Source organism: Balaenoptera ricei, chromosome 10 (genome assembly GCF_028023285.1).
Source record: "Balaenoptera ricei isolate mBalRic1 chromosome 10, mBalRic1.hap2, whole genome shotgun sequence".
Taxonomy (NCBI): Eukaryota; Metazoa; Chordata; class Mammalia; order Artiodactyla; family Balaenopteridae; genus Balaenoptera; species Balaenoptera ricei.
In genome coordinates, this window is record NC_082648.1 from 60,615,773 (window position 1) to 60,642,231 (window position 26,459).

The 26,459-nt window shown below is 43.2% G+C and overlaps 1 protein-coding gene across 1 annotated transcript in view; it reads left to right on the plus strand.

Annotated features, from left to right (window-relative positions):
* TPH2 (tryptophan hydroxylase 2) overlaps positions 1–26,459 on the plus strand; it is an 86,485-nt gene that overhangs the window by 9,952 nt on the left and 50,074 nt on the right. The window contains exons 5-7 of the mRNA XM_059936535.1: positions 405–472; positions 19,176–19,372; positions 24,859–24,994. Coding sequence (XP_059792518.1) covers positions 405–472; positions 19,176–19,372; positions 24,859–24,994 — 401 coding nt within the window. The remainder of the gene's footprint in view (positions 1–404; positions 473–19,175; positions 19,373–24,858; positions 24,995–26,459) is intronic.

Below are 26,459 nucleotides of genomic sequence, written 5' to 3' on the forward strand. Positions count from 1 at the left end.
TTAAATTTAGGTTCTTAGTGAAAAATCCGTGTTAAAGGGACCTATTTTAATGAACAGATAAGATTAATTTGTAATTAAGATCAATTACATGTAAATGATACTTGAAAACCAAAGGATATTTTTCACAATATCAATTTGCTTAACTAAGCCGGTCTGCCTACTTCATGGAAAGGTTAACTTTAGTCTGAATTCCCACACATCCCAAATTAAGACAGCCCAAATTTAATGAGGTTTTACTGTAAGTACAATTCGCTTCTGCCTGTGTCATCAAGGTGGTTATCCAAGGGAAAAAATTTACATTTGAATTGGACACTCAATAAACATCACAATGATTTTTTTTTAGGTCTTCTGCAGCTAATTTTTTTGGCAGTCCGTTAAATAACTTAATCTCTTTTCTGTTGAAGGGATTTAAAGACAATGTCTATCGACAGAGAAGGAAGTATTTTGTGGATGTAGCCATGGGTTATAAATAGTAAGTACCTGTGTAACTCTTTCCTGTGACTTGTTGCTGGCGAGTTAGGAAAAACACATGCTGTGTTAAACAGACCCGTCTTCTACTTCACTTTAACTTTTGCAGAAAGTAGACATGAAGCATTTTAAACACTCACCAGCTCTGTAGGCTTTAAATGCCAACACGGACATTTGACATCCGGGATATAATTGTAAAATAATGAGAGCTGCGGGCCACCTACCAAGTGCTACGTTTTCACCATTGTACTCATAGCTCAGCTAAGGCAAGGAGCCATTTTTGTACACTCTGCAGGGCCTGGAAAATGTGTTTTAATTTTACTTTTGACTTGACTTTTTAGCAACCCCCTTCCATGTCCGGCTTCCCCAGTGAAAGTAGAGGATTCAGCAAGAATGGTGAAAAGACTCATGTAAGCAGCCATCATAGAAATGTGTTTGCTTTACAGGAAAAGGGAAGCTTCCTATAAGCTGGAGGGTTTATGGAAGAGTTTCATATCCAGTCTGGGATCAGTGTTGGGATGGAACTGGAGAGCCTCAGGACCGGGCTGAGGATGTGCAGAGTGCGTGGTGCTAAGTGGCAGTGACAGGAGGTTTGTGATCGGCAACAATGCAGTGGTCGTGACCGCAGGCCACATCTAGAAAGCTGGAATGGATGTTAGGCCTCTGTTTATTCTGCTCACACTAATAAAACTTACAGACCATTGTAGCTCAGTCGCTGTCTTTCCTTTGGTATGTGATCAGCTACATGAATCTTCTGATCAGAACAAAACGTAAATTCATACCTGGTAGGGAAGTGTCTTTCTTATTCTAGTTGAGACTAGTGAGAATCTTGACTGTCCTGTAGGGCAAGTTTGTCTTTGGTGAGAATTTAGGACATTACGTGTGTTACAGTGGGTACCAGTGTTTGCTTTTTTTTTTTTTTTTTTAAAGGAATCTGACATATAGGTGCTTAAAGCAAAGTGAGAGGATTCCCAGCCACACCTTTGACTGCCAGTCATTTGCTCATTTCTAACCTCCTTTGTTGCTTTGTTGCTCTTCTCTTCCTCCTCCCAAGCCCCAGGCATCCTTCATTCTTTCTCCACCATGCTTATTAGCATGAAAACCAAGATTCTTTGGCACACGCTTTTCCACGTGTGTCTACTCCAGTCCTGTCTCCTCTGTTCCAAGCAGGTTCTTGACCCTCTTTAGACAACTGTGACTTTCTGCCCCATCACAGCGTCAGCATGCTCACGGCTTGTCCTGGCCCGAGCCCAGCCTCATGCCCCCTTTTTACCCTCAGCGCCATCACTCACTAGCTCCATCTCCCAGTGTTTCCCAGGCAGATGCCAAGAGAGGACTCTGATAGGCCACATTCACTTTTTCACATCAGGCCCTGATAAATGGTTATGAGCTTTAATACTGGTACCCCTTGGTTCACAGATCCTCCCTGTGGAATCAGGTCCTATCTGCATAGATGGGTGTAAGCAGGACAGGCCTTTGGGGCCTGACCTGCCTAGGACTTGGTAAAAGCTCAGTTCTTGGCAGAGACTTTCTCTTTAGATAAAACAGATAGATAAAAATGTATTTTGTACATAGATGCTGTATGTGATGTATTATATATATAAGAACAAAATATGTATGTATGTACATAAAAGATTTTGTTAGCATGGTGATCAAGGGACTACCTCAAATATTAGTTATTTCTTCCTACTAGAGCCAAGAAACTGGACAAAGGCAAGCTGATAATGTGGTGGCACTAATAAAACTGGTATGTATGAGTCAACCAGTTTCAAGGAACATTGATAATGGGGGGTCTTATGGTTTTAAAGAAAACATATTTATGTGGAGAGGAGAGGAAAAGAGCATATAGTTAAAACGATGGAGGGTGAAGCCCTCAAAGTGTTAACAAGAGTTTGCATTTGACATTTTTCCCTTAGCTAAAGCGTGAAATTGAGGTGTGGTGTCCATGGAAGGCCAAAGTAAAAACTGGAGGTTGGACGTGGTGGAGGTTTTCTACGAAGGAGGGCTGCATGCAGGTAGAGCATTCCAGGATCTGGTCCCGGTTTGGAGGGGCCTGACTCTTAGTTCAGGAGGCTGAGGTAGGCAGGGCACCACCAATTCATCATTACACAGGGAGAAACCACTCTCACAGGACTCACAAAACTCCCCCTGTCATGACGCCGGAGAGGCCAAATTACGCTATTCGGTGGATACAGAGTCAAAGCAAAGGGCGTTTAGCTGAGAGAGTCTGGAATCCAGGGACATTAACCCTCTCCCTTGGGCAATGCTGACTACGTAGAATAACAAAGTGATTAAAACCTAGGGTTTTGGAGTCAGACAACGTGGGGTTCGAGTTGTAGCTCCACTACTTCCTAGCTGGGTGAGCCCCCTCACTCTGCCTCTCAGGTCCTCCGTCTGGGACGTATGTCAGGATTACGAAAGAGAATGCATGTGCTGAGTTGAGCACGGAGATGGCACATGATTTGTGACCATAAGTGCCTGTTACTGCTATTACATCCTCCCTCTCCCTTTCCTCAGGCTGTCTTCAGTTTCCTGTTGATCTGCTGGTTTATTCTTTAGCTATGTTAACGCCATTGTTTATGCTCCAGCTTAGCAAATACTATAGCTCAAACGTCCCTAGAAGTAATCCTTGAAAGGAAACTCCTCCAGTTTCTCACTTAAAGGCTGTTCATGTACTGATACTTTTCGTGCTGACCAACCTCGCTCTTTATGGAGAGATTTCATAGAAAGCGATCGTATTCCCATTTGGGTGTGCGGGAAGCTGCCAAGATACTGAGAACAGATCGCCAGTTGCCTTAGGTGCTTCTTGTACGTGGGCAGTGTGAGGAAAGTGCCTGCCAGGAGTGGTTAACCCTGGAAAACCCAAACCTAAGACTTGAGGAAAGTAGAGAGAAAAGGATCGTTCCTTAATGCCCCTCATGCCATCATTGCTGTGGCTTCTCTGAGTACGACCTTGAGAATGGATAAGGGCTAGCCATTGTGTGTGTGTGTGTGTGTGTGTGCACATGCATGTGCAAGCTCATGCAATAGTGCTGGTGGGGTGGGGCACAGGTGCTCACAAATCCCAAGTGGGTCTGAGCCACGGTCTCCATTGTGCCATGCAGTAAGGAAGGTTTCCTTTTGGTTTAAAAGAAAATAAAGATGCAATTTCTAATTGCAATACGTATTTTTCTAGTGCTGATGGCTTTCCAAGTGAGCAAAGGAAAAAGACGTCAATACAATAATTACTTAAAATAAGCTCATTTGTGTGGCTTCTGGCAGCCTGCTGCGATCTGATTTTCCAAAACAAAGCTTGGAACCACTGGCTTGAAGAGAAGATTATCTGAAATTGGGGTGGTCCTGAAAAATCCAGCATGTGCCATCTCTGCAAATATAGTTTGGTAATACTAAAATTAGGGACTATTTGGACATGGGGAGAATAACTCAATTCCCTGTTGGTAATTCGTTCAGGTTTATGGGCACTGAGAAGAAGTCAAATATATGGTGGTGTATTTGGTGGTGGTGTTGTAGCAATTGGCAGGATGGAGTCTGAGGTGTCAAAAGATAAAGAGAAGGAAAAGAAGAGAAATACAGAATAATGTATATTGAAACCACGGCCAAGAAGCCCTCTGGGGAATTCGTGTTGAATACTGTATTTTCTCTGATAGTCTTGAAAGGATAAAGCAGGGGGAAAGAATCAACACAAGCAGAGAAAAATGAAAAAAAATTCCACTCGATGATGGAAAAACAGCAGGCTCAAAGTCTGTGTTACCATGAAACCTAAAGGGGAGAGGGAGTGGGGACGTTCAGCATGCTGGGAACTGTCAATAGGTGCCACTCAGGGGAGTTTCTGATTGACAGCGCTGCCAAGAAACAGGGTTGACGACCCAGAGGCCCGCAGACAGACCTGAGCAGCGGGGCCACGAGGGTCTGGAAGGCCCAACTGCCTGACCAGTAACAGCAGAGGAAACATTCATTAATGCAAATATCATTCTCCATAGCAGACCTGAGAAGGAAGGCTGCGGATGGGGAGGGCACTGTTTCTAAAATAATCGGTGAGGCAACGGGCAGATCACACCCTGTCCTCCTCCACCCAAATAAAAGAAATCCTAGTATAAACAGAAAAAGAAGCCCCCCGTGATTAGACAATGTGAAGGGCCTATAGACGTGCAGTTCAGATGAAATGGAAGTGCTTGGGGGAGGGGGGCAGATGGCATGAGGAGGAAGAGAAAATTATGACTGTGATGGTGTAGCTGTTAGGTTTGTCTGAAACTCTCCAGTTCTCTGCCATTGGCACCTTCATATTTTAAGCCTGGCATTAGCTTTGCTACGTTTCTGTAGGTTTCACAATTGCTGTATTGTTGGGGAAGAAAACTCAGTAATATCTATTTTTTCAACTGACTAGGAATAAACACCTTTTTCTTTGGGAGCTACTGTAATGATTATTCCTCAACAATGGGCATGCATATTTAATTTAATTATATCTTTGGTTGGGGTAGCCCTAGTTATTTCAATCCATCTTACTGTCTTGGAAAGAGGCCCCGAGCTCTGACTTTAATTTTGCCACTCTTGTTTGCTTAAATTGAATATTACTGTGATTGTGTTTTGTTTTGAATGTGTTTTCTTCTGGTTGAAATTGAGGTGGTATATGATTTTCATGTTCTTTCCATGGGGCTGTTTCCTCTTTGATTTATTATTTTGTTAGTCCATGGAATCTGAAATGTAAACAGGTAAATGCAAATATCAATGAGTAAGGTAAACAAGGGAGTTCCAACATATCAGAATTTGCTTGAAGTTGAAAAATTCCCTAATTTGCCAAGAAAACTCATTTGATTTCACATTGAGGGATCCAAGTGATTCCTTAACATCACTCAGCCTCAGTAAAATAGAGATAATAGTATCTCCTCTGTAAAATGGAGATAATAGTATCTTTTCTGCGTCTCTCCTGGGAGTGTTTTAAGGGTTAAATGAAATCAATGGAACATTGCTCTGTGGTGTACTTTATTATTACCTTTATCAAAACAATAATGAAGGAATCTAGACCAAAAGCTTGGGGGTTTACTCAGACCCCTGACCCACTTGGAGGGCTTTTGTTGCTTTCTCCAGTTTCTCTTTTGATCTGAGAGACAGTGTGTGGAGGGGTTAAGAGTACAGAAATTGGAGCTGGACTGCCTGGGGTGAATTCCAGCTTCACCACTTACCAGCTGAGTGACGCCTGCAAATTATTTGTCTTCTGTGCCTCAGTTTCCTTGTCTGTAAAGTGGGGATAACTCTACCACTGCTTTATAGGATTGTTGTAAGGATTAAATGAGCTAATATATCAACAGCGCTTTGAACACTGCTCAGGAACTGCTGTATAAGTATTTGCTACTACTGTTATAATATTTTTCTCACTTCAACCCATCTCTCCTTTTTGTCTACCCTCATGCACCAGATCTTTTTATTACCCTTTGGTGAATACCCTTCTTCACTCCCCTTGGCCAAGGCTTTCTTTAAGTCCTGACTTCCGTCTGATTTTTGTACTGTATCATTCATTGCTGTGTAACAAATGACCCCCAAATTGGGCAGCTTAAAACAACAAAGTTATTATCTCACAAAGTTTCTGAGGGTCAGGAATTAAAGAGCAGCTTGGCTGGGTGGTTCTGCATCAGGGTTTCTCATGAGGCTGGAGTCAAAGTGTTGACCAGGGAAGCAGTCATCTGAAGGCTGGATGGGGGCTGGAAGATCTGCTTCCAGTATGGTTATTCACATGGCTGTTGGCAGGAGGTCACAGTTTCTTGCCTGAGTGTCCTTAATATAGGGCAGCTGGCTTCCTCCAAATCAAGTGGTCCAAAAGAGAACAGGGCAGAATCTACCATGCATTTTATAACCTAGCCTCAGAAGTGACTTACCGTCACTCCTGATATACTCTGTTGGTTTCATAGCCCAACTCTGATACACTGTGGGAGGGGACTACACACAGGCATTGATACCAGGGGGTAGGGTTCACTGGGGACTGTCTTGGAGGCTGCCTACCAAATACCTTTAACTTGTGTTTAATTTTATTTCTTTAAGACCCTCCCTAACTGCTCTACCACAGTGGGAACTAATGCATTTTCTGCAGAACTAATTCTCATGAAAGCAGAGGGAGCATGGTGTAGTGGAACATGTGGCAGAATGTATAGGCTTTGGAGCTAAACAGAACTGGGTTTGAATTCCTGCTGCATCACTTACAAGCTCTGTGGCTATGAGCACTGACCTAGTCTCTGGGTCTCAGTGCCCTCATCTTAGAATAGGCACAATATCTACCTTGTATGGTTGGGAGGATTGTCAGTGATTACAGGGCTGATTGGTAGAAACTGGTGTTGAATCTGTGATAGATATGATTATTATTATCAAGTGTTCAGTAGCTGAAGGTTCCTCGATTCCGTGTTGTCATCTGTTAAGCTCACCTAAAATGAACAAAGTACCTGAAGGAGTGAACGAATTAGGGAATTTCAGGCTCCATGATGGACTGGGTTAAAAGAGCTTTTAAAAAAATATGTGGGGTGTGTGTGTGTGTGTGTGTGTGTGTACACTACAGTTTCAGGTAACTCATGCATGCACACAGCTTGCTTCTTCAGTCTGAAAAATTGACTCTCTCCAATGCCTTCGCAGGCCAGTGAGTCTCAGCTAAGGTTAGAGGGAGCGGATGGTGGCTGGGCTGTGTTGGACTCATTTCTGAGTGGCTGATGGTGGTAGAAATGTTCACCAAAGCTGGACTTCTCTGCCGTCAGGCTCAGGTAGTTTTAGCTTCCTTTTGTTAAATTCCTGCCATGTGCTGGACATTGTGTTAAACATGTTGCTTATAGTCTCTCATTAGCCTCACAATAAGCCTTTGAGATAGGTGCCATTACTGCTCTCATTTTGAAGATAAGGAAACTGAGGTTCAGAGACATTAAGAAACTTACTAAAGGTGACACAGCAGATTGTGTCACCTGCATAAACACCAGTTGTTGATGCTTTAATTTCTCTGAAATTGAGTAGTAAACTGAAGAGTAGAATGAAAGTAAATATTTTGTAGTTCTAGGTTTATTTCCCAGTGACCAGAACAGTTTCTGAATAAGATCACTTTCACGGGTACCTGTCTTATAGAATCTAAATGTCTTTCTTTGCTCAAGAAGGCACATCTTTTCTTTCCTTCTTCTCCTTTTTGGTCTGGAAGTGGCCGTAGCACTTCCCTTTGACATAGGTGGCATCATACACAGGTTGAATATAACAGTGACAGAACTCAGGGACTTGGCATTTTAAAAAGTCATTCTTCTCTTTACAGAATTCAGCATATTTGAAATGCACATTTCTTGTGTGTACTTAATACACTTCAGACTCTGTGGAGCCAGGGCTCAAACCAGCCCTGTCTGACTTCAAGGCTGTGCTGTCTCTCCGAGGCGCCCAGGACAGGCGCCCAGGACATCTGCCTGGCCCTGGCACGGCAGGGCCACGTCCTCGCCCTGCACAGCGACTTTGCTCTGCTCTCTCAGGCCCTGTGCTCCTTTCCTCCCGCCCGAAGCCTGACCCTCGTGGGATATATATCGGCTGGAAATAAACACAGCTGGCCTGAGGCTTGAAAAACAATTGCCAGGGATTTGTCCCTCTCTGGCTTTTTCTATGTTGCTAGCCTATTTATTTCTTGATTTTTTAATTTACAAAATTGCACCCTTTGTGATTCATTTGCTTGGAGTGTAAGTACACAGCTAAACAGAGACTCTAAAACAAAATAGCCCCAAATGGGGACTAGCATATTTGAAAAGTGCAATCACCCAGCCCAGCAGGCTCATTCAATTTGGGTGAGCTTGTGAATTTTCTACTCAGCGCCATCGGGGGGAGAGAGAGAGAAAATTCTCTCATTCAACATGGTATAGTGATGATTCTAACCTCCTCTCCCCATCAAAGCAGAGAGGGGCATTTTCTTACCACCTTCCTTCCTCCCACCCACAGCCCCAAATACCCACGTGTTGTCAGATGACACCTTCTGGGGCTAAGATTCAATAATATGCGGTGCATTCTAAGATGTTGAATAGATACATAATTGTGGAATGGATTTGCCTTGGAATAAACATATTGGGCTTCCAAGCCAGCACCTCACTTCTCAGGAGGTCTCCTCAGTTTTCCCTTCACTAGGTGACTCAGCAGGAGTCAGCCATAGGTTTGTACAGAAAAGGAAGGAGATGGATGATCAGAGACAAAGGCTCCGGACAGATATGGGGTAGAGCTGTTTGCTGCCCCTCCTCTTACCTCCGGATGCCCAATGCTGTGCATACTGGGGTTTCCCTGCTCCCAGGTAGCTGTGATGATTTAGCTTACGTGTGAGCTGGAGGATTACTGATGCTGAGTTTTTCCTAGGAGGCATTTGCAATTATTGCAAATTGCAGAAAAATAACTGGGGTGGCTCCACCTCTCCACCTTTCCAGAAATTTCAGTTGACCCTAGCATTTCTCATTTCATGCAAGAAGAGGCATGATTTATGGATCCCGCTTGGTTTTAGAATGTAGCTTAGAGGAATACATTACTAACAGGGCTCGTGAGTGCCACATTACCGATTTTTAGATAGACAAATCTTAATTGGAAACATAAATAGAAGGGAGAGGAAGAATGAAAGGGAAAAGTTATGCTTTCTTAGTGGGAAAAAAACGGGGGTTGCAAGTTTTATCCTTAATAACATTTTCCTTATCAGTTTCATTGGCAGATGGTCACCTTGATGAATTGTAGTCTTTATTGTGATGAGGGTCCAAGTTTTAATTTTTTCCCTTCTCTGCCCTTTTGAGAAGAGGCACCTGAGAAGGCAAATATGTTTTCTTCCCGACTGAGCTAATTTTATCCCGTTCCATTATCCTCCATTGATTTGCTTTCTCAGCTTTTGAATGAAGCTGAGATGTATGCGGCTGTTGAGGTACTTTGTGAGTCCTGCATAAGCACCAGTTGTTGATGCTTTAATTTCTTTGAAATGGAGCGGTAAATTGCAAAGCAGAACAAACCCAAATATTCGTCGTGCTGGGGTCATTTCCCAGATGACTTGAATAGTTTCTGAGGAAGGTCACATGAGGGATTTCAGGAGTCCCTCTCTTGCAGAATCTAAATATTTTTTCTGCCCAAGAGGCAACACTTTTTTCTTTTGGTTTTCTTTAAAAAAAATCTGCATAGCTACTTCCATTTGACATAGGTGGTATTATACACAAGTTGAAAACAAGAGCAACAGAATTAAATGACATGGGTTTCTAGAAAGTTATTCTCTGTATAGAATTCTCTGCATATTTGAAATGCACAGTTCTTGTAAGTATTTAAAAGACGTCAGGCTTTATGGGAGAATCATTTTCATGCCAAATGTTTCTCTCTACCTGGAGTTCAACTCAATGGCTGAAAAGGAAGGGAGCCTGAGAGTCGCAAAGAAAGACAAAAGGGAAAATTGATCTGGAAAAGGTTTCGCCGTTCCACTTTCGGGGCTTGGTGGGTTTTTTAGATGTGCGTCAATGCCTCAGTAGGATGTTGTCTGATTATAGCACGGCTCCCACAGCTGTGGAAAACGTTAACACAATACGGCATACTGACAAGGACAGAAGTTGCACCAAATTGTAATGTCTTTCACGGAGAATGAGGTATGAGTACTTTTACTTTGAAATGATTTCTGCAAACATGAAGGATTAAAATTACTTTCACAAGTAATGTCTGAGAGGTGAATGGATTTATACGGAAGAATGTGGTTTTTTATCTCCAGACCCATTTCCGACCCTGCAGGGAAGTGATGAAATGTTTTTTTTTGGTTTCTATACACCTGGAGGAAGTGAACCAACTATATCGAGTACCTGTTAGGTACTAGGCATTGGCCCTGGCACTTTGCAGATGATGCCTCATCTGATACTCTGTGTTGTGTGGTTGTCTTACTTCCCTCAGTTTCAAATGAGGAAACAGAGGCCAAACTCAATGCTAGGTACTCAAGACCTTGCTCTGAGGTGTGTTGGTTTAGAGTGGGGTCTCTAGGGCTAGGCTTCCTGAATCCAAGTACCTGCTATGCCACTTACTAGCTGTTTGATCTTGGATAGATGACTATGTCTATAAGCCTTAGTCTCAACCATAAACAGTCATTTAATCGCTGTATAAGGTGAGCATTATATGACAAAATTCATGTCATGTGCTACTATGTTATTGTTATTGCTACAGTTAGATGGATGGATGAATGGATGCTATTATTAGGCCTATGAACTGTAGGATAACTGCATTCCCTCATCTACTACCGAAAGAGGGAGGTCAGGGCCCAGTGGTCAGCAACATTTGGTCCCTGTTGATCAAGATGCAAGATATATGGGATTGAACTTGGAGTTCTTGGAGAGCCTAGCCTGTGTGTCTTCATCCTAGTGGCCTGAGATTGTTGGCTGCTCTTAACTTTTAGTTCTCTTCTGGATTGCATTCTCCGAGTTCCCCTTGTATATGTTGAGCCTGCACATGTTGGTGGATGTTAGACCCACTGTTGCTGCTGTTGATATTTAATTTCATGGTAGTTTTGGCAGAAGAAAATCACTCCTCTAGAATGTGACAAGGGCTTTCTGCAAGGTGAGCAAATGGTGAGAAGCCCTATCCTGGGGTGCACAGGACAAATAAAAACAAATAATTTCCAGGAGTTAAATCTTCCCTCTTCCTGAGGCTCCCTAGGTGCAGTAGTTTATTTTCATTATGTCTCTTGTAAAGGCAGCACCAATATTAACAATGTGAACAAAACAAACTAACGTTTCTGTTTGCTACCATCTGAAAGTTCCTTAGGGCCCGTAGACTCATTTACGAAAATTCATGTGCGCGAAACTCATTTGCAAAAGCAAATAAAATATGTGATCACAAATGCTCTTTACCTGACTAGCCTAGGGGACTTGCTGAAAATGAGTTTGTGCCTTTACAGTTATCTTTCTGGTGTAATTTACCTGTCCTAGTCTGCCCAGTCTCCTCATCAAATGAACCCCTTATCGAGCCACTTAATGTCCGATGACTTGAATGGTTTCAAATCTTGGTATAACTCAAGATTTGGTTTGTGAGTTTCCTTTTTGAAAAATAGCATTTAATCATCGTGCCTGTGGCTTTGAGAGTTCATTCATTAAGATATCTAGCCAAGGGAACATCTCTGTGTTTATTTATGTCTCTTTGGGTTTGCATAGGCCGCTTTCTTTCCAGGTGAAAATTTTGGCTACAAGTGTGATGGGTGACAATGCCTAGAAAACCTGAGTGAGAACATTAGAAAAGAGAAACCCTACCTGTAAAGTAAGCAGGACATAAGGTTAATCGGAAGTTACCAGAAAACCTCTTAAAATCTCAGTCTTAGAGTTGCTTTTTCCATAGCAATTAAAATACATGAGGTAGGGATGAGGTAAGACAAACGCCTATCTGCCAGGCTTCCTGATAAACAACTATACTTTTTTCTCAAACTTTAAGTGCGTGGCTTGTTTTGGTCTGATTGGTTGATTTACATGTTCAACGAATATTATTTATTGAACACCTATCCGTTCTAGGCTTAATTCTGCGGGGCAGGGATATAAAAATGAACAAAGCAAACAAAAATTCCTGTCTTCAAGGAGTGTACATGGTAATAGGGGGATAGATTTAGCAGAATACTAATTTTGGATATTTTACTTGTTTTTTTCCCCTGAGTATTACTGATAGTATTTTATCATAAAGTTATTGAGTGTCCTCTATGGTCTGAATTCTGAAGTGTAATTTTATCAGATTCGAGAGCCTTAGACTTTTCTCACTGACTCTTAAAAATCAGTAGATGAAAATGGCATTTGCTTTCTGGTTAAACTTTAACGGAATTCATCCACTTTACTGAGGATTTTTTTCTTCTGGCTTGTAGCAACATTTTTTTCTGGTCTCAAAGGCATAAGCCATCATCTTGTGGAACACTTATTGACTATATGGCTCTACTCTGGCGACACCTGGCTGCAGGTGATACTATTTATGAAGGGGGTACCAGCCAGCATAGTACTAGGTGACACTACGTCACTGGCTATGGGTGAGAGTCAGTACTCAGTACTGATTGAAATTTCTACACATTGGTGTGTCACCTCAGTTGTTAGAAGTATAACAAATGCTGGGTAATAATTAATAATTAAGTTTTGTGAATGATGACTGTTTCCTTTTTAAAATTACATTAGATCAAAATCAAGATTATTCTTAGAATAATGTTGGAATAATGTCAGTCTCACTTTTCCGTATTCTTGTGTGGTTTCTTGAATGAGGAGAGAGGGTGAGTTATAGATAGCTCCCTGGAAATGATGCAGAATTCAGGGTATGCCCATTGAGGAGTGCCGCACACACATCTCATAACTCGAGGAAGAATAGAGACCTCCTGCCTTCATGCTCCAATAATCGTTCTCCAAAGGCTTTGTCCAAACCCTTAGAGGAACCGCTAATTCCTAATGAGTTGCAAAGATGGTGGATTTTTACATATTTCCTGTTCTCATTTCCCTTCGGCACCCCCCGGGTAGAAGTGTCAATCACAAGAGAAATGCCTAAGGTGGGGAAGGAGAGAAGAGATGAGGCGGAGGTGAAAGGGACGGTTTATTCCAGGCAGATAAACAGGTCTTGAATAAGTGAGGCATCTCCAGCCGGGAGGAACCTGTAATGAAATAAAATAGAAAATGAGTTCATTCCTAACTGTTTCTATGAGATTCACTGGTCCCCCCTCAACCAATTCTCCGTTTCCCTTCTGCTCTGTTTCGTCCTTGCCACTGAGGAAATCCAACTGTTTCCAAAGAACACAGTCTGCACTGTGATTCAGTCAGTCTCGCCATCTTGATGTAAATACTATCAACTTCAGCCTGTCTCGTCTTCCTCCACTGAATAGGGGAATTGCTTCCCCGCACTGGAGTTCCTCTAAAGATAACACAAGCAGAGAAACTGCATCTCACGTTAGGAATTCTAGCAGCAAGGACTCCAGGAGGTAGGCAGGCTGTACCAACATAATCAAATGTTTTCCAATTCCCCAAATTAAAAAAATATGTATAAGAAAAGGAGCTTGCTGTTGGACCTGCTGGAGGAGAAGATCAAACAAATAATTAAAACAAAAGCATTATTGCTTATTCATCTGGCTGGAGAGAGAACTCCCATAATTTCAGCCCCAGTGGGGTTTATGTCCCTGGATTTCAGTGTAAAAATGTGTTTGTTAAACAGCATTGTTCTAACAAGCTCAGGACTTAACATAGAGTAACTCTATCGGTACCTGCCCCCAATTAGGTTTGTCTATGCACTTTCTACTTTCTCCTCTCTGCAGGGAATGCGCAGGTTTTTCAGAATCATCGCCCTGCCTCTAGGAAGAGTGGGATTTAACCTTACAGGCAGAAAGATGCCTCCCACAGTCTTCCGTATTTCCAGAGAAAGTTCTTAGTCATCTCTTAGTCACGTATTGCACCAGGAAGCTTTTCCTATTGTCAAGCTAAACCCTGACAGTGAAGGTTTCAGCCCTTTTCCTTGTACTGTCTTCACTGAGCAATGGTTCCGTGTCGTGTTTGTAAAGTCTTAGTTTGCCATTCTTTGGCAAGAGGGCAGAATCTGCACTGAGTGGAAACTGCTGAAAGTCACATCTGTTTTTCTCCAGTAAATTAGGAATCTGTGAATAATAATTTTGGTGGGTGTTAAGGATTCTGGAAGCCCAACTAATTCCATATAAGTGGAAGAGATTCCCTAGAGATCTAAAGATAATATTCACTTGTAATTAGTTTCTTGAGGAGTCTCATCTTGTTGGGGTTTATACCAACGTAAAATGGTTTTATTTTCCCTACTCACTGCTTTCCACTGTATTGTGTTGAATCCTACTTTCCTGCTGGGAAGCAAGTTCCTTAGCAACAACTGATTTCCTTTCATGTTCAATTATTAGTAGAGTCTCATTGGGGTATTTAAGACCTAGTCCCATTCATTTAAAAAAAGATTAATCCTAAATTTGATTCAAAGTGTGTTCTCCTCCTCCTCAGTTCTTTGGAGTGTGTGTGTGTGTGTGTGTGTGTGTACGGTTCTGAGATACCTTTCCTTCTCTCTTCTATGACCTAGTTCCTCTGGAGTTGGGAGCTGAGAGGAGGGAGAGAGGAGGCTGAGGGCTTTTTGCAGGCTCGTTAGAAGGTCAGGGGTGGGCAGGCCTCTGGCCGCTCTCCGCCTGGTTCGGACAGGTTCTTTCTGAGGCGGTGGTCTCTGTTGAAGTGTTCTCTGCACAGTGCTGTGTGTAGTCTTCCTGGGGTTGGACCATTTCCTCCACTTCCACCCCTGCAGATAAGCTTCCTGTCCTCCCTTGGCCTTTCGGTGCTCACAACATCATCCTTTTCTCCAGGTTGGCCACGTCGTAACTTGGGTACCCCTCATGCACCTGGCCCTTAGTGCTTCCTCGTCAGGGATGAGGGGAGCCCCCGGAGCATTCTTCTGTCTCCTGAGAACTGAGCAGACCTGGATGGGGTGGGGCTTCCCTATCTTCCTACCGGGCACACCACATTGGGTCCCATGGGAATTTCTAGATGTCCCTGGGCATCAGGCTCCATGTTCACACAAACCTCAAGTTTCAGAGGACACCTGTCAAGGGTCCCCTCGTCTCCCCCATAGCACGCCATCGTCCTGGGCTTCCAGACACTCTCCCAGGGCCCATCTCTATTGCTCCAGTCTGGTGGCAGCACCAGGGGGAGCAGGGCATCCTGCGGCTCAGCAAGTGTCCAGATGGGAAAGCAGAGGCCAGACCCTGCTTCTTGAGGGCGCCTGCAGTCCTTACAAGTGATTCTTGTGGCACAGCCTGCCCTCCTCCCCTAGGGAAGGAGAAGGAATGGGGCCTTTCCTTCTAACACCAACCTTCCCCACAATCCTGCATGTCTGATTCCCTGTTAGACTGGTAGGTGAAGTTTGGGGGTGGGGTGGAAAGGGTGGTATGAGGGGGGTTTGTTGGTGGTAGAGCCATTTCTGCTGCCTCTTCACAAGCCCTGCAGGGAGATGGTTGGCTCCAACTGCTGGGAGCTTTCTCTAGAATGTGGAGTACTTAAGTGACTTTAGTTGTAGGCCAGAGCAGAGTTTTAGGACACTGGGATATGATGCTTATTACATACATGTTATGACATGTACTCAGAGATAGATGCATAATGATATGGGGGTATATGTCCTAGGCCCTAGAAAGATCAGGACACCCCTCTGTCATTCTTCTCATGTATAATTCACAAAAAGCCCACTAACCCATAACAAGTACCGAGAAGTACAACACATTTTGATTTTTCTTATGACAATTTTTATTTTTCCAAATGTCAAATTACAAAGTTTTAAAAAAATAGGTGTCCCTGCATTCCTGGTGCCCCAAGCATTACCTACCGGTCTTACTGAGAAGGTTAAATGAGTGAATAAATATGAAAGTATTTTATGTGATCTATACAAATACATGCGAGTATCATGATTACATGATTGTATATGAGATTTTCTATATATAAGTGCATATACCTATAAGCCTTATTTTAATTTGGTATGTGAAAATAAGCTGGTGCCTGGGATAAATTTTTTATTTCATTGGTGTACACTAATCAGTTAAGACCACAGCCAGTCCTGAGCCTGACAGACTGGGTTTTAAGCTTGGCACCATGAGTTTAGTCAAATGGCTTAGTTTCTCTGAGCCTTAATATCCTTATCTGTAAAATGGGGGGGGGGGGTCTACCTCAATGGAGTTGTGAGAATCAAATGGGCTAAGTTATATAAAAACACTTAACTTTAAAAAAGTGCCTGGCCAATAGTAAGTTCTCAAAGATGAGCTATTATTATATACCTTTATTAACTACATGGAAGAGTGGGAAATTTCTTATTTTTTCTGTATTTGGGATATGTTTTAACAGAAATCAAATGGATAAGAGTAGCCTTTACTTTGTGTGAAGTTGATTTTTAAACATTTACCTTAAATAGTTACCCGGGATATGGGGGTCAGAGCGGTGTGAGAAATCTCTTGGCGTGACCAGTCAGACTGACCCGTTCAGGGTAGCTGCAGGGTACTGCACCAGCTATTAACTTAAGGAGAAGGCTCATTAGTTACCCAGGCAGGACAGACAAGTGGAAACAGATGAGACCGTATGCGTGGTCATTTGTATTCCCAAGGTCGTGATGCTAGGAATTCATTATTAACTGACAGATACGTGCTGACAGGGCCCGACTTAGGATGACTCCACTTCGCCGTGGTGTGAAAGTGAAATGCGTTCAGTAGAAACCGTACTTCGAATTTTGAATTTTGATCTTTGTTTTCAGTGCACTATGCAGTGTAATTCTCTCTTGTGATGCTGAACCGTGGCAGGGAACCATGGTCAGCCCCCCCTCGATCGCCAGGGTGAACAAGCGATACACCTACAATCATCCTGTAGCTAGGCAACCGTTCTGTTTTTCACTTTCAGTACAGTATTCCATGAAGTACATGAGCTATTCAACACTTTATTATAAAATAGGCTTTGTGTTAGACGAGTCTGCCCAGCTGTAGGCTAATGTAAGTGTTCTGGGTACGTTTAAGGTAGGCTAGGCTGAGCCATGATGTTTGGTAGGTTAGGTGTATTGAAGGCATTTTCGACTGATGATATTTTCAACTTACATTGGGTTCATCACAAGGTAACCCCATTGTAAGTGGAGGAAGGTCTGTATAACTCCTTCTTCCTACCCAGACCCACACTTGGCTTTCTTCTGCAGCTTCCTGTTGGCTACAGTCAGTTCCCCTTTGAAACGCTGCATGTTTGCAGACTGATATCGAAGGGAAAAGTTTGACCTAATGATTCTTTTCAAATGGCTTCTCGGTATTTCATTTATTGTTTCAGCCTCATCGCTTTCCACCTTCTGATTGTGCACAGCCCTTATCAGCTTTATTGGCTTCCCCGACTCAGATTGATTTTGTTGACTTTTCTGGTACCCGAGGCAGACCGTTCATGTTTTTATTTCCTTACATCCTTTCTATTTTTATCTTTCCATTTCAAGCTTTCTTCTAAATTCATCACAGAGGCTAAGCCTTAGCAGTCTTGATCTTCTCAGCAAATATTTGTCAGGTTGTAGTTTTTTATTTGTTATCAAGAGTCATATTTAAACAAGGTTAATCTTGTTCTAATTTGGTTTGTCATAAGCCCTAGTCTTGGTACTCAGAGAAAATAAATGTTAATTTCTGTTTTTTTTCTTCAGTGTGTGTTGTTCCCTCATCCCTCATGTACTGCAGTTAATTTTTTTCAGTAAAAATAATTTGAGGCAGTAGGAATCACATTTGGACCTGAACCTTCAACAGAAAAGATTTTGGTAAGAATACTTTGAAGTATGCAGAGAGCTGGGGACAGGGCTCTGCTTATGAGTCTGCTCTTCTTACTGTCCTCCTGCCCTTTTTTCTACCTAAGGGGGCGCTTCTGAATGACCCCAGCTTGCTGAAGGTGCCCGAGGCTGCAGCAGCCCTGAGGGCCAGTTGCTGCTTGTGCAGGCTGGGTTACTGGATTACATAGCTCACAGGGGCAGAATCCCTAGGTTTATGTGTATATATTGGACTTCCATATGTTGTGTGGGTCTTTGCTGACTGCAGGGGCAGAATCTGTGACAAGTGGCCAGGGAGGGCAGTGGGGGACTGCTGCAGGTAACTGTTGAGCAGGTCATGAGAAGTTTTCACTTTCAGGATAGGTTTCTTAATCAGAGGCTAAATTCAGATTCTGGCTCTTCAAGCCACAGTTTGCAAAAAGCACGTGTCCATAATCTCTCCTTTCTCCTGACCTCACGTGGCCTCAGGAGCTATGGTCCCTGCTCATGGCTGCTGGCTGCTGTTAGAAGAGCATTTTTAAACTCACCTTTCTTTCTGTCAGGGCACCTGCAGATCCTACCTGGCCAACAAGTCTCGGCTTAAGTTGTGCCTTCTCCAAGGAAGAGCCCTGACCACCCCGGTCCAGGGCTGCCTCTCAATATTCCAAACCAGGCATCGGCTCCCTATGACTTACAGGCTGAATCTGGTCTGTTTTTGTAATGCAAGTTTTATTAGAACATAGCTATGTTCATGTGTTTACATATTATCTGTAGCTGTTTTCAAGATATAGTGGCAGACCTGGGCAGTTTTGATAGAGACTGTATGGCACACAAGCTTAAAATATTTACTTTTTAGACCTTTATGGAAAAAGTTTGCTGACCTCTCTCCTAACTGACAGGGCTTAATGTGTACACCTCTCAGCATGATGTATAATAAATGTTCCTATTTTGCAGTTGGCAAAACTCTCACTTTTAAGTTTGGCATAGGCTTTTAGTATTTCCCAGACATTTCTCTCACTGAATAAATAACCTCAAAATTACACTAGGAGATTGGGGTGAGTTTCCTACAAAGGACAAAGAGGACCCACAGGCAACTTTATTTTCAAAAGACAACATCCATTTATTACTGTTGTCAGGTGATTGCAGAAAAGGTTCTCAGAGCACGGCTTTGGACCTAAACCAGTTCCTTCCAACCCAGAACTCTTAACTTGTTACTGATCCCAGTGTCAGAGCAAAAATCTTATCAAATGTCCATAAGGATGTGTGAAGACGTAACTTAAATCATTTATATGAAAGTTTAAACACAGACACAAAATTAGAAGGTTAGCATTTTCTTCAAAAAATAATACTTAGTGGGATCCTTTCGGACACTCAGGTGTCCCACTTTACAGGAATCTGACTCACATAGGTATGAAGGTGAGAAAACACTTAGCCCAGTGACCCAGAGCTAGATTCATTCATTTCTCTTCTCTCCTGCCTAGTGGTCAGCCCATCCCCAGAGTGGAGTACACAGAGGAAGAAACTAAAACTTGGGGCGTTGTGTTCCGAGAGCTCTCCAAACTCTATCCTACTCATGCTTGCCGGGAGTATTTGAAAAACTTCCCTCTGCTGACTAAATACTGTGGCTACAGGGAGGACAACGTGCCCCAACTTGAAGACGTCTCGGTTTTCCTGAAAGGTAAGCTTCACACGGGCTCTCTCTTCCTACCCAACATCCTCATGGGCCGTCTAAGGACACACCTGGCAGCAATCGCCCTTTTTCCAAATAAGAGCTCCCTTTGATTTAAAAAGAGGAGCGCTGCACCAACAGTTACCTGGGCCACCTGTGGGAAGCAGAGCAGGGCCTCTGGGCGGGGAGATGGACTCAGCTTTTCACCCAGCCCAGGGCCTTGGTGAGGTCTCTCTGGTGGGATGTTTTATACAGCGAACCCCAACCGACATTTGCAAGTTCAGCTTTGAGCTTTTTCTGATCCAGGAACGACTCTGTTGGGCTACATAGGCGTGGAATGATCTCAAAGGTAGCTCTGTATTTGCTTTGCTAAGAATGATGTGCTGGATGAAGGAATATCACGGATAATGTTGAGCATAGTGGCTTTCCTCTGGGGAGGAGGTCAGTCAGTTAATCAGATCGCTACTGTAAAGTATAAATCGTGCCCGGAACGGTATTGCTGGCGTGAGAGCAGGGAGCGAGGCGAAGCAGAGTCCCCTAGCGTCCACCTTCTCTGTGTGGTCACTCTCCTCGCTGACCCTCCTGGGACAGCAACTGGGAAAACTTCAGGCTCTTGTGGGGATGGGGGTGGAGGTGAAGTTTTACAGTGGCCGCACTTCCTTCTGTGTCCTTCACTGCAGGGAAGTCCTCGGGTTCTACTCTTTTCTCTCTCGTCCCCATTTCAGGCACAGCAGTTCTAAAAGCTAAAGCCTTGCCGCCCACCTCTTTCCCTGGAACCCCCTTCCTACCCCGTCTTCCCTGTTTCTATCAGCGATGATAGGTTCTCTAGACTCATCAGGCTCTAAGGATTCCTGGTGCCGAAACTCGGCCTCTGTTCACTGGTGCCGAATAGAAATGCGGAGACAGAGTTTGGGGTGAAGTAGAAAAGAATAGCTTTATTGCTTTGCCAGGTAAAGGGGGCCACAGAGGGCTAATGCCCTCAAGACTGTGTGTCCACCCTGGAGGGGGTAGTGAGGAGTCTTACAGTGTTCAAGGAGCAGGGCGTGGTCAGCTCATGGACGTTCTTCTGACTGGCTGGTGGGGAGGTAATTGGGAGCCAGAATCAACGACCTTCTGGCTCCAGCCGGTCTGGGGTCTACGTGCTTGTGGGCAGCATACAGTTAACTTCTTCCACCTGGTGTGGGTTTCAGTATCTGCAAAACAGCTCAAAGGACGTGGCTCAGAATATTATCTATATAGTCCGTGAGGAAGAACTAAAGGTCCTTGACTTTGTTTAATGGCTAAAGTATTATTATTTTGTCTTGCTTGACTGTCTTCCTTTCTTTCTGCATTTTCTCACTTCTGATTAAATTTATTCTTTTTTAAAAATTTAATTAAATTAATTAATTTATTTTTGGCTGTGTTGGGTCTTCGTTGCTGCGCGTGGGCTTTTCTCTAGTTGCCGTGAGCGGGGACTACTCTTCTTTGCGGCGCGCGGGCTTCTCACTGCGGTGGCTTCTCTTGTTGCGGAGCACGGGCTCTAGGTGCACGGGCTTCAGGAGTTGTGGCTCGCGGGCTCTGGAGCGCAGGCTCAGTAGTTGTGGCGCACGGGCTTAGTTGCTCCACGGCATGTGGGATCTTCCCGGTTCCAGGGCTGGAACCCGTGTCCCCTGCATTGGCAGGCGGATTCTTAACCACTGCACCACCAGGGAGGCCCCCCTCATAGGGTTCTGCTCGGTTACACTCCTCCTCTGAAGTCCTACCCCGCTCCCCTCACTGCCACACTTAATCAGCCTTTGTATAAGCTTCTTATTCAGCTGTAACACATTACCGCAAACTTAGTGACTTAACATGAATGTATTATCTTACAGTTCTGGAGATTAGAAGTCTAAAATCAAGGAGTTGGCAAGGCTGTGTTCTTTCTGAAGGCTTCTGTTCCCTTGCCTTTTCAGCTTCTAGAGTCTACCCACATGCCTTGCCTCGTGGCCCCTTCCTTACCTCACTCCAGCCTTTGCTTCCATTGTCACATGTCCTCTGACTCTGACCCTCCTGCCTCCCTCTTAAAAGAATGCTTGTGATTATATCGGCCCCACCTAGATAATCTAGGATGATCTCCCCAGCTCAAGATCCTTAACTTAATGACATCTGTAAAGTCCATTTTGCCATCTAAAGGAACATATTCCCAGGTTCAGGGCATTAGGGTAGGGGCTTATTAGGAGGACCTAATTAGGACTGAACTTACCCCAGTCTCCAGGTATTGCCACTTCTAGCTTTGTGACCCATCGTGAACCTGTCCTTTTCTTTCCATTCCGCTGCTACCATCCACATTGAGGTCCCCATCACTGCATGGACACCTGTTTCTTCTCCCCTCTACTCACCTGCCCACTGTTTCCAGATGAAGCTTCCTAAAGCATTTCTTCGTTCCTGACATCTCTGCTCAGAAGCTATCAGCGGCTCCCCTTTGATTTTACTGGGGTTGGCAAACTATTTATTTTTTTGTAAAAGGCCAGATAGATAGTAAATATTTTAGACTTTGTGGGCCAAGAGGCAAAATCGGGGCTATTAGGTAGGTACTTATTATAACCCTTTAAATGTGACCATTAAAAAATGTAAAGGGAGTTCCCTGGTGACCTAGTAGTTAGGATTCCGGGCTTTCATTGCCACGGCCCTGGATGAAATCCCTGGTCGGGGAACTGAGATCCCACAAGCCGTGCGGCGTGGCCAAAAAAAATGTAAAAACTATTCTTAGCTCACAGGTGTACACAAACAGGCGGCAACCCGGATCTGGACTACAGACCATAGTTTGCTGGCCTCTGGTTTGTACGCGCAAGTTCTGAACTGCTCAGCCTCAACTCACGGCCCTGACTGAGCTTTCCAAGTGCGTCTGCTGCTATGACTGCACCACACAAACCCTCTGTTCTAGCTGTGGGTCTTCATACCACTGCTTAGGCTCTGTGCCTTGCTACAAAAGTCATTCCTTCACCTGCTCAGATTCTACCTGTTCTTCAAGGCTCAGAGCAAGTCCTGCCTTCTTTATGAATCCTCATCATAAGAGCCACCACAGTTTCATCCTAGCTCATGTGTGTATCAGGAGAGAGGTAGGCATGGCCTGACAGCTGGTCCACTGAGAACCACACTTAGCGTGATGGGAGGGCCCCATGCGTGGATGTCACCCATGATATTTGTTACCGAGAGAAAGAGATTGAGGACCATTGATCAGTGTCATTTAATTACCGCCTAAATGCATAATGCCTTATGCCGTTGCTTAACTAGATTATATTCTCCCTAACGGCCCTGCCTCTGGCATGTCCCTCTTTGTTTCCCATGGAGTTATGTGCGTATTATATATTTACCATGGTCTTGATTATTCCTATGTGGGGATGCTTTTTACTGCTTTGTTTCTCAAACCCCAGGAATTAGATTACCATCTCATAAGTTTTGCCATATCTGTCACCCAACTTAATATTTTTATGAGGGGCAGTATAGTACAGTACAGATTCTGGATGCAGAATGCCTGGGGTTGGGTCATGCATGGCTCTGCCGGTTCCTGGCTGTGTGACCTTAGATAGATGAATTACCTTAACTTCTCTGTGCCTCAGTTTCCTCTCTGCAAACAGATAATAATTTTATCTACCTTACAAGGTTGGGAGGGGAAACTAATTGATATACCCTAAAGCCCTAAAGTTATTGCTTGACACACATTAAGCATAGCAGAGTTTTAGTTACTATTACTACTATTATTGTTATTGACTTTCACACCTTTGATGAACTGGGTACTGGGCACTCAGTTTGCATCATTCATTGGTACACAGCAAGCACAATGTAAATGTGTGTATTTTTATTTCTTTTAATTGGCTCACTTTTAAAATACCAAATTTATTTTTAAAAGGAAACTTTTTAAGCAATGGTAGTCACAAATTCAAATTTCTTGATGTGATAGATACATATATTTTTAAATTTATAAGAAAATAAAATACGTAACTATTAAACTAAAGGATGCTTCCCCTGTACCCCACATGTGGGATACTGACTTTGTTGACATAAAATTCAAAAAGAAAAAAAAATACACTTATCTTTTTGATTTTCAGTGGAGAACAATCAATCCACCTGAGAACTTTTGGAATAAACTGAACACTGTTAGAATTACAGGTCTGAGGAGGCCTGAGAACAGGGTTATTTCCTTGTAGGTACCCAGAATCCCAGGGTGGACTTGTTTTATATGCTTAATTGCTTTTTATCTTTCAAAACCATTTCTAACCATTCTGAGATGCTTTTCTAATGAGCTGAGGTTTTCAGAATGGGAGCCTTTACAGTGCTGGCATCAGAAGAAGAACCCCTCCTGTTGAAATTTTCTGGGCCTTCATGAGCAGGAAGTATTAAGCAGTCCTTAACTGGGTTAGCAGTCTAGGCTGATTTCATAGATTTTATTGTATTCTGCTTATTTTGTTTTTTTCCTCTTACCATAAACCAGCAAAGCATGCAGAGCTTTAGCGTACCTTTTCAAACTGCGGTAATTAATATAATTGTTTTCATAATATCAAAGAAATGGGATATTGCAATGTGGAATGAAGGGGTTAGGTGGTTTTGACAATAGAAAGCTGTCGTGTGAACTGATTCCAGGATGCTAGTCAAGGGGGTGAATTAGCTCTGTGTTCACTGACCACGTACACGCAGAAAGAATCCCTATCTAGGTGTGTCTTTAGAAAGATATCAGGTAATCTGTAGTAAGCATCACTTTATTTATTTATTTATTTATTTATTTATTTATATTTTTTAGCAGCTTCATTGAGGTATAGTTTACATAACATAAAATTTACCCACTGTAACTGTACAATTCAGGGATGCTAGTAAATTTATAGAGTTGTGTAACCATCACAGCAATTCAGTTTTACAACATTTCCATCACTGCAAAAAGTTTTCTTTTGCCCCTTTATGGTCAGTCCTTGTTCTTACCCCTAGCCCTGGGCAACCACTGATTTGCTTCCTATCTATAGATATTCCTCCTCTGGACATCATATAAATAGAATCACAAAATGTGTAGTCTTTTGCATCTGATGTATTTTAAAAAAATTATTTCTTACTGAGGTCACATTGGTTTAGAATATTATATAAGTTTCACATGTACAACCTTATATTTCTACTTCTATGTACACTACCTTGTGCTCACCACCAAAAATTTAGTTTACATCACTTTAGATTGTAATCTTCTCCTGCGTATTTGAGCTTTCTTATCCTAATTTGGCCTCTGAATTTAAATCCTTAAGGTTTTTTTTGCCTTTCTTTCCATTTTAATGAACGTCTTATTCCCCTGGAAACCATCATTCGTGAGTGTATTTTAGTCATCCGAAGCCACAAACACGATAGCTGTTAACAGTGTATGTCATTCAGTTGTCAAGAGTTTTAGGACCTTGATTACTTTGTTTCTAGAACAGCCTTATAAATAATAGGAAGCCCTGCTTGGACCATCAAGTCCTGTCGGGTTAATATTTAGTTGACTCTTTCTGTTTCCTCTTTAGAAAGGTCTGGCTTCACCGTGAGACCAGTGGCTGGATACCTGAGTCCTCGAGACTTTCTGGCAGGACTGGCCTACAGAGTGTTCCACTGTACTCAATACATCCGCCATGGCTCGGACCCCCTCTACACCCCGGAACCGTGAGTACCCACACTGGAAAGCTGGGCTGGATGGAGACCGCCACATTGGAAAGTGGTCAGGGCTCACTTTACTTGAGAGTAAATTGGGTCCAGGAACCCTAAAGACCACTGTCCTTAGGCCACCGAGTTTATCACTTTGCTTATGATGCTGTTTTACCTGAATAGTCTTGTGATTAATGGGCTGCCAAGGTCTTCAGGGGAGCAGAGAGCAGTAAAGTAGCTGATGGTGACAGAAGTGGGCGGGGATTAGAGCTGAGTCTCCGAAGCCCCCTCCCCTTCCTAGGGGACAGAGGTTCACTGACCAGCTGGGTCCCTGCAGGGTCACTACATTGTTTTTTTTTCTTTTTTTAGCTCCTTTCAGCATCCCTGAAAGTGTTTTCAGGGTAAACAAAGGTTACTTATAGGACTCCAGACATTTGGGAGAGAAATGCTTCTTAGAGTGGATGAATGCTCAAAGGAGAGCTGTCAGAGCTAAGAAAGGCAATCTCTAAATCTAGCCCAGAGGGTTTACAAATAGCAGGCACTTTGTTAGTTGCCTTTGAATAACTGGTCCTCCTGAGACCCGCGGTAGCTGCCACAGTGTATGCAGAGAGAGAGGGCAAAGAAATGAGATTTTAGCCACAGAGGTCTATAAAATTGGAGGAATAATGTGTTACATTTTTACCAACGTACTTTCAACCAATTCATTCAGCAAACATTTATGTGCAATGCTAGCAGGGAGGTGCAGCGGATTCAAAGATGAATAAAATGTAGCAGCTGTTTTTTTAAAGCCTCTCTCATTCTGGCCGGGGAGATAGAAACATAAATAATTACAAAAGAATGTGTTTAGGGCTGTAAGGGTGTGTGTGTGCAGAGTATCAGAGTAGCAAAGGGGAGGGAACAGTCCCGAAAGGCATTTCAGAGAAAGTGAAAAGTGAGTGGGGATCTAGAAGGGTGGGTTGGAATTTCTTTTTTTGGGTAAAGCTGAGTGGGGAGGGAGGGGAAAGCTTTCAAGTCAAGGAAAACAACCAGTACAAAGATGTGGAGGCATAAAAGAGGCATAAATGAGCAAGGCTTGTTACTTTAGAGTGGCCAGAGCATAGGTATGTGTTAGGGATGAAATGACTCTTCTGTCCACAATGAAAACAGTCATTTGTCAAAACAGGACCTTTGGGCTTAATTCTGTAGGCGGCAGGGAGCTGTCCAAGGTCCCTAAGCATGATAAGATAATCGTCTTTGAGAAAGATGATGAGGGTGGGCACTGGGAAGTATGGAGACTGAACTAGCTGGAAAACCAGCAGGAGCTCCCGTTCCAGTGAAGGAATACAGTTTATAAGCCATCAGTGGGATAGGACGAGAGGTCACCTCGGAAAAACATCATCAAGATGGAATTAACAGTATTTGGTGACTATAATGAGGGCCAGGAGATGAGAGGGTCCCTAAGACAATGCTAAGGTTTTTATCAATAGATTGGGAAGCTGAATGG